At 34.4% G+C, this 9,370-nt stretch overlaps 1 protein-coding gene across 1 annotated transcript; it reads right to left on the reverse strand.

Moving 5' to 3' along the window:
• Positions 1-6,687: 6,687 nt before the first annotated feature.
• LOC145042088 (uncharacterized) lies at positions 6,688-7,931 on the reverse strand. Its single transcript, XM_078990450.1, has one exon. It carries the CDS (start codon positions 7,568-7,570, stop codon positions 6,794-6,796), a length of 777 nt encoding a protein of 258 aa, XP_078846576.1. The 5' UTR covers positions 7,571-7,931; the 3' UTR covers positions 6,688-6,793.
• Positions 7,932-9,370: the final 1,439 nt, after the last annotated feature.

Here is a 9,370-nt window from a genome sequence, read left to right on the forward strand (position 1 = left end):
AAACCATAGGAAATATATAAGGAAAAGTATTAGGTAATATTAAACCTTAATATTCTAAAATACTATCTTACTCCGTATTTCAGATCAATGGTTGAACAAGTAAGTAGCCATACCCCTGATGTTGGTGGAGATCCTCAACCCGAGGAAGTGAATACTCCAGTATCTCCTCGTGAGGAGCGACTTTTAGGTAAACTTGCCGGTGTTATTCGACAGACTCTCGCCATGCGTGAAACGGCTCCAATGGAGAAATACGCACAAATATACTTGGATGAAATTGTTGCAAGACATGGTGTGCCACTAAAGATCATTTGCGATCGCGATACTCGCTTCACTTCTCACTTTTGGGCAAGTATGCAACGCGAATTGGGATCTCGGGTTGCTCTCAACACCGCTTATCATCCTCAGATAGATGGTCAGGCGGAGAGAACAATCCAGACAGTAGAAGATATGCTTCGTGCATGTGTTTTGGAGTTCGGTGGTAACTGGGATAAATACTTACCACTTGTCGAATTTTCGTATAATAACAGTTACCACACTTCAATCAAAATACCACTATTTGAAGCATTATATGGTCGCAAATTTCGTACGTTGTTATGTTGGCGTGATGTAGGACAGAAGATCCTTGGAGGCCCTGAAATGATTCAAGACACCACCGACAAGATTCAAATCGTACGAGAAAGAATGAAAGTGGCCAGGATCGACAGAAGTCCTATACGGAAAAAAGAAGACGACCTATAGAATTCCAAGTGGGTGATTTCGTGATGCTGAAGGTATCCCCATGGAAAGGCCTTATGCGATTTGGGAAGAAAGGAAAGTTGAGTCCTAGATTTGTTGGTCCTTTTAAAATCATCCAGAGAATTGGACAGCAATCATACCGCTTAGAATTGCCTGAAGATTTGGTAGGTATTCATGATGTGTTTCATGTAAGTTATCTGCGCAAATGCTTGAACATCTACGATGAGACAGTTCCAATATCCGAAGTGAAATTGGATAATAAGTTAAGATATGTAGAAGAGCCTGAAGAAATCGTGAATGAAAGAACAGCTAAGCTACGCAATAAAGAAGTAGAATTGGTGCTTGTCAAGTGGAAACACCATCGTGGCCCAAACTATACTTGGGAGAATAAGAATGAGATAAAAGCAAAATATCCCCATTTATTTTAATCGATGTAATTTCGGGGACGAAATCCTCAAAAGGAGGAGGTATTTGTAACATACATGTTTTGAAATCGTGTTTTTTAATGAATAAAATTGTGAAATACTATGTAAAATTGAGTGTTGAGTTCTAACAGATGGTTTTTACTAGAAATAAAGTAAACCTATGTTTAGAATCACTGAGAAAAATATTGGAAGTCTTATGAGATTCCAATTAAAATCCAAATAGTGAAATTTAGCGAAAATATGAAATTTTAAATGTAAAGAATCTCGTTAGAAACTTGTAGGCGAAAACCTCGTCAAAATCCGAGTTATAACGAAGAAGTTATGACCAACCGAAGATCTGCGACAAAACCGGCACGGCGCCGAATAACGTAAAAAGTGAGTTTTTGATAAGATACTTTTTGTCCTTAGTAATCTAAATGAAAGTTTTAGTATTCGTTAAACCGAGAAATTCGATAAAAAGAATGCCAAAATCTGACTTCGTATGAGGAAGTTATGATTTTTCGAAGTTTCAAATTAGCAGTAGACAGCTAAAAACTCGAATTTTAGATCAAGCGATATTTTACCGATACATCCTAAACGAGAATCTAAGGCCTCGTCATATGTAGTACAACGGTAAAAAGTCTGACGAAAACGGATGTCGGATGAAGAAGTTATGAATTTTTAACGGATTTTCCAGTCCCGGTCTGTTAAAAATAATAATATTAAAAATAAATTCAAAATTAGCCGACGAAGTCTAAACGAAAGTTGTAGAGCGTAATTTTAGCTATGCGTGCATATAAAGAACGTCAAAAATGGAGCTCGTATGCGAAAGTTATGGATTTTAGATGTTCGGGGCCCGAAAATCAAAAATTTTCGCATGAATAGTACCGGCCACGTCACCTCGCACGAAGCAGGTGCGTCAGCGGAGACGTGGCCCAGACCGAGCTACTTCACTGCTTGCTTCCGAGACTGACGTGTGTTCTTCTCTGATTCGCCGAAGCCGAGGTCCATCAGGAGTGAGACACACCTCGCCTACCAGCTTCGTATCCAACCCTCGCATCCGAGCCTCCCCTTCTCGCCACCTGCCCTTCGCTGCTTAGCCAAATCCGAACCTCGGGCCTATATAAAGAGGACCTGCGAGATCTTCCGACTAACTTTGGAAATTTGCCACTTTTAGCCCCTCTTTCCATATTTTCTTCATTTTGACTTTCCCCGAAGCCCCGATATCAATTTTAGCTCCCGAAACACGTCCCGAGACCCCCGAGAATCCCGGAAATTTTATCTTTTCGGTTTTGAAGCCCTACCTTCGCAGAGCCCGATTTTCAATCAAGCTCTCGGTTTTCAACATAGAAAGACATATTTAAAGCCGAAGTGCTGTCCAAATTACTATGTTAACCCCCGGTTAACTTAAGGTGAGTTCAATATATAGGAACAATTGTATGTTATGTGTTATATGTGCTATGTGCTTTTCAATATTATTACTCTGAGTTATTTCTCGTGTTATTCGCTATGTTTATAGCAATTGTAATACCTTTGACCATGTGATCAGTAGCCATGTAGAGCATGTCTCCGTAAGGGAATGACTTCTATTCTATGGCATTGGCAAATGGTTAGACATGACTATAAGCTTGAAATCTAACAAGATGCTAATCAGAAATTCCATGTCTTCTATGCCATTTGGGCCAAAGCTTTATTGATGTATATCAAGAATTGAAAAGAATATCTTTGAATAATGTCTTTGATTGATATGAACGCTTGTCACATGATCTCATATACATCTTGTTGTTCCTCTTTGCTTTTGCCACATTGAAGTATATATATGGCATAACATTATATTGTATCTATTTTTGAACTCACTAAGCGTCACCACTTACCCTATCAATGTTTAACAATTGCAGGTGATAAATAACTGGTATGTTTACATACTATTGAAAGATGTAGAATAGTTTGTAATAGTACTTTTGTACTACTTTTTATGTTTGTATAAATTACAATATCCTGGGTAGTTATGTAATATATATATATATATATATATATATATATATATATATATATATATATAACACTTTGTAATAGAAGATTTTATCCAATAGTTTGTAAATCCTTTATATCAATGTAAAATATTGCTTTTATGAATATGCAAATAACATGTTTTCAAGTAATGATAATGTGAAATATGAAAGTTTGGGTCTTTCAAAAATACGAAAGTTGGGGTCTTTCAGCAAGGAATAGATATCATGGTACATATGATGCCTAATTCTATAGTGATGAGACTTTATCTAATGACATTAACGAATATAGCAATTCATTATAATATGGAAGTAAATCTTACAGAATTCCTCTTATTCTTTTGCAGGTTACGAACAGGGGATAAAAGTTTGTAATATTTTTTTTACATTTTTTTTTCAAAATTTTAGGGTCCACCTTACAAAAGCAACAACATTCTTTAAGAATATCAACGACCATCTTACAAAAACAGCAACATTCTTTCAGAATATCAATGTTTCATCTTACAAAACCAACATTCTTTACGAATAGAAGGTCCATCTTACAAACATAAGAACATTCTTTATTTAAGGAGAAACTGGCCGAATGTATTCTCAAAATCTTATGTGTTTTGTACTATCAAGATTTGCATAGATCATGTTCTTTAAAATGGTTGACATTTATTAGAGAATGAGAGACATTTAGTTTTATTTTTTAAGAATGTATTCATATTTTCCGTTTCTGTTGTAATTCATTCAAAACAAGTATTGTTGTTTGCGATAATGAATATTTGTTTGCGTTTTTTTTTTTTTTTTTTTTTTTTTTTATCGATTTCCTATCATTTTTTATCATGCTTAAACAATAAATGAGTCAAATTCTTAAAGAATAGATAAGATATCATTCTTAAAAAATAAATGAATAAAATCAAAATTTGATAAAAGTTAAAATTGCAATTGGATTAATGTGTGCTAGAAATTAGGGATAATGGAATCTGTTAACAAATTAAGTCGTTATTTCCTACTTTGAAGGTAATCAAATGTTCCATAATACCCTTTCATTCAATTACAAGGCGTTTTTTAATTTTAATTAATGTAATAATATAACTAGATTACTTTCTTTAAATAACTAAAATAATTGATCAACATTCATTCCTACATCCACATAATATATATAATCCATATTATAATATATATATATATATATATATATATATATATATATATATATATATATATATATATATATATATAATGATTCGATCATGTTATATTTATCACTTGAAAGTTGATGCAATAAACAAAGAATTTATCAAAAATATGAGAACCTTTCTAAACTTTATGTAATATTAAATAGATTCTTTTGAAAATGTAAGTACATAAGTACAAGGTTGTTCGGAGTGGCGTCAAAGGAGGGGGCGTGGTGCACGCGAACACCACCCCGGGTATACATCGAAGTAGTGAGGAGTAGATGGGAGTACGGTGGTTGATGCCCCCCCCCCCCCCCCCGCACAAGCACGCCTCTCTCACTCAGTCACTCACTCACACACTCTCTCTCGCTCTCTCTCTCTCACTCTCTCCTTGTGTTAATACACTCCGGTGGTTGCAACGGTAAGCTGGAAGGTTGCCATGTTGGAAAATGCCCTCCCCGGTATCCTACACTTCTGCTAGCCTAATCATGGAGTCTTATGTTTTACCATACTTGAAGGTATCATTTGAAGAAAGAGAAAATGACTTAAAAGGGTAATATAGTTCTCATTTTGTAAATGTTTAGTTCTTATATGTTTTTTCTTATAAAATAAGTGTTTGAACTTGTTGTTTTGAACACATTTAGTTCTTATGACCGGTTACTACATGTTAAGTTCTCAGTTTTACATATTTACTCCTTAATGTTATTTGTTTATTTTTTTTTTATTATTTTTGCAAAAGAAGTCCTTTTTGTTTATGTATAAATTTAGTTCCGATGATCGCCCGTCTGTACTTATATCAGTAACCTAATTTACGAATTGGTTAAATAATGTTGGTGTCATAGTTTTCTCCGAGAAATGAGTTTTCGGTTCGGTGGTCAAATAATGTCAGTGCCTTAATTTTCTCCCAGACAAAATAGCACCCTGTAAAAAAGTTTAGATACTTCCTTAATTCCTTGGTATGTTGATCTTAACCATTTTTTAGCAAATGAGTTTCTTGTTCTTTTTAAATTGATTATCTTTCTTACATGCTTAAAAATTGTTTTCTGTTACCGAATAAACACGTAAAAAGTACAAATGTTGGCAATATGTGGATGAAGAACATGTCAAATTAATCCCGAATTTTGAAGATAAGCATGCAACTCTTAAAGATGATGTTTCATGTCTCAAGAAAGAAGTGAATGAGCTGAAGAATAATTTATTTAATGATATGGTTAAAATAAGTTGTAATATTCTGTAATGAAATTAAATTTAGTATTTTTTATCTGATGTAATATAGTTGATATTAATATTGAATGATATTGATATTGGTATTAAATATACTTGGCATTTTATTATAACAGTTACTAATATCAAATGTACAATGTTATTAAGGGCACATGATTCCACTGCCCATACGAGCCTAATATGAGAACACATTATTAATGATTGTTCTATGTAAGATGTTACGTGAACAAAACATGAACAACCTGATTATAAGGATTGAATATATATAAAAACAACAAAGACTTATTTTACAAAAAAAAAAACATTGAATACTAAATGTGTATAAATTGAGAACTAAATCTGTAGTAACCGGTAATAAGGATTGAATGTGTACAAAAACAACAAGTTCAATGACTTATTTTACAAGAAAAAAATAAGGATAACGTGTACAAAATGAGAACTATATTACTCTTTTAGGTCGGTTTCAATTAAAGAAACAATGAGAAAATTCATCATGCATATGTTTCTCATTTAAAGAGTATATAATGGATATAAAAACTTGTTTGACAAATCGTAAGCTGTGTTTGACGCGTCACAACTAGTTGAAAAACTAGCTTATTTTTCGAGTTTAGTTTGTAAGTTGTTATGTTTGGTAAGTAAAAAATTAGCTAAGAACAAGCTTATTTACCTAACGTTATTTTTTCTTAGCTAGTTTTTTAACTATCAGCTAGTTTTTTATTTAACAACTAGTTTTTCAGTTATCAACCAACAACTAGTTTTTCAGTTAATACGCAAAACATAGCCTTAGTGTATTTATTAAAAAAACCAAAATTAGTTTACAGAATTTGGTGAGCTAGTGTCTTAAAAACGTATAGTGTGATTATAATTAACTGGAAATAATCTCAACAAATTGCAAAGATATATATCAAGCTTGTGAAATGGATACATTCCTTGTTATTTTCTCACCAAAACCAACTGACTCCACTTTTCCCCGGAAAAAATAACCGTCTTAAGTGCATTATCCCTATATGTAATTATGTATAGACTTTATGTTTTGTAGAATATCCATTTTGGAAATGTACGATAGGATCCAATAAATACCCGATTCTTATTTGATACTCATTAACCCTAATACTAACACATTACAATCGATGTTTTCGTGGTTTACAATCATTTTTAACTAAACATTAAAGTATAAATATTCAAATTATGTCAATTATCACTATAATGACTTTTGAAAATGAAATTCGGAGGATGTAACACGAATACTAAACGATTTCTATAGAAATATAAAGCATTCTAAGGACACAAGGGGGTTTTCAAATGATTCGTCGTCGTTTCTGTCTGGTGGAACCCAGTTACTCTCTTCTGTCTCTATACCCGAACCTAAATCGGGTTTCGGAACCCTCTCCGGCAAACCCGACCTGAATCGACCGGGAGAATTTTCTGTCTTCCTCTTAGACGGGCTCCTTCCTATTACATTTCTAGCCCCACCACCTCCTCCTCTGACCGTCGTACGATTCGCCGGAGATCTTGATCGAGACTCCTGTCCAGTTCCCGACACCGGCCGTTGCCGGCCATTAGAACCAAACCCGGAACCACGGTTGTTTATTTCACCTACGGATCTGATACGACCGGGAGACTGTTGTTTGCCTCTCACCGGGGAATTTCTTATCGCTCGTAGCTCACCGGAATTCTGCTGCTGGTTCCTTCGCTTAGCCGGAGATCTGTCAGTCACTCTCCTGCGAATAACCTCATTTTCTTCTTCAAATGTGGTGGTTGAGACATTCTCGCTCATCGTACTGCAGATCTCAGAGAGATTAAGATCGTCAAGATTGTTATGATGTTGATCCTGGATCTTGTGAAGGCTCCGTCGGGGTGTACTCTTTCTGGGTTCATCTTCGATTTTGAAGAAATGCTTGTGGTTGGGAGTTTCAGAAAGCACTTCTTTCACCGTCTCTTCGTCTACCGGTGGCGGAGCTCTGCTTGATTTTGATGAATGACGGTTGAATTCAGGAGATCGGGGAGTTTTATTTGTGCTGACAAAACAACCCATTATTTAGAAATTGATAAAGATCGGGACTTTGATCAATATGAGACTAGAAATGAGGGTGGTGGTTTCCGGTAGTATTGGGTGGTGATACGGTGGTTTAATCAATGATGACACAACGCGTTAAGTGAAACTTGAAAAAGATCGAAACTCTGATATGAAGATTGAAGTGGACGCCATTTTGGGTGGTGGTCTGGGGTGGTTTCAGGGGAGAAGCCGAGGAGGTGGTGGTGGTTGTTGAAAAGAGTCGTTGGAGGGGTGTTGACTGTTGAGAGAAAGTGAAGTGAGTGCGGTGTGAAAATGGGGATTTTGAGTCAATGGAGATGGTGCTGAATTTATTGGTCGTTCTCACTCATCTAAATAGGAGGCAAAATTGTTCAAAATAATTTATTGTGATTAATTGTTTGTGAAAAGCGAATACAGTAGTGGAAAATGTAAGGAAAAAAAAGAAGACCGTTTCTTGAAGAGTAATGATGGTGTAAGGTGCAATGTGAAAATAGATATATTCTACCTTTCCCCAAATGCCGAAAGGTAAATTTTGGCAATTTTAACGGGGCCACACATCCATATTTCGAAAAAAAAAACCCTACATGTCAGTTAAAATATGTATTTACTACAATAACAACATACATTGAGAATCTCATTGGCATACGGTAGGAGATAGTTGAATGTTGACAATCGGGACTCGTGTCTTCATAAGAAGTAGAACATTGTATCACAGATATTTCCAACATAAGCAACCTAAAACCTGTAAAAGGGGCAAAGACATAAAGATGTATACAACGAATTAGATTTAAACACATCTAAAAATCCGCACAATCCGCATACGAACCAAGCAAGAGGGAGTAAGTAAATGTAGTAGTAAAACTAAAAAAGGATAACCAAATGATCTTTGGCCTAGCGGTAATGAGTAACCCTTATTTGAGAGACCATGAGTTTAAGTTTCGCTTGAAACATGGATATTGATAGTTAGAATGAGATTAATTTTCTGTTAAAAAAAACGAAACGAAGATAAACCATGAGACAAGCATATAAACAAGAATATGTAATCAACAATTGAAGACATACGAGATAGCGTGACCTACCCATCAACCCTAATGTTTAGCCTCCACCTTTAGTCATGTCATTGAAAAGAACAAACTCTTCTATGTCTAATCTCTCATTGTCCTTTCACTTCCTTTTATGATGTCTTCTCCTCCTTTAACCATCAATCAACATTGACTCTACCATCATTATCTTCGTTGATAATAATCTCCTTAAAACATGTATTCAACAACAATTAACAAGGTGCTCATCTCATGCAATTGAGACCACAACTGGAGAACCCACATTGCAATTGTCGAATTCATGAACACTCTTAATCAAATCGTTACTCTTAAGAATTCTTCATTATATCTTTCTCGTTTTATTTATTTATTTCTTTTCCATTAGGAATATTCAAAGACTATTTACACACTAAGAATAATTTTCTATTGTATTTTGACCTACAAAAATAAAAGATTTAAAACAAATATGTGGAAATTTATGTAGGTCTGAGGTGTGATATTATCATTCACATTCATAATCTTTTTGTCGCAAAAACGTTTTTTTTTAGAAGTATAAATATCTATTAAATTTTATACATATTGTGCCTAAAAATATAAAATTTGGGTTGTGGCCTTCATCTTCTTCAATATTTATATATATTATACTTTTGACCCTTCAAATCAAAAGTTCAAACTACTTTTTATAGTTTAGTTTTTACCTACAAAAAATGAAAAAATCACAAAATTTTGCAAATCTAACCCACAAAATTTTGCAGATCTA

Source organism: Lactuca saligna, chromosome 4, assembly GCF_052625555.1.
Source record: "Lactuca saligna cultivar CGN05327 chromosome 4, ASM5262555v1, whole genome shotgun sequence".
In the NCBI taxonomy this organism is placed as follows: Eukaryota; Viridiplantae; Streptophyta; class Magnoliopsida; order Asterales; family Asteraceae; genus Lactuca; species Lactuca saligna.

Coding starts and splice junctions, on each gene's coding strand:
- LOC145042088 (XM_078990450.1), bottom strand. CDS start 7,570: ATGGGTTGTTTTGTCAGCACAAATAAAACTCCCCGATCTCCTGAATTC.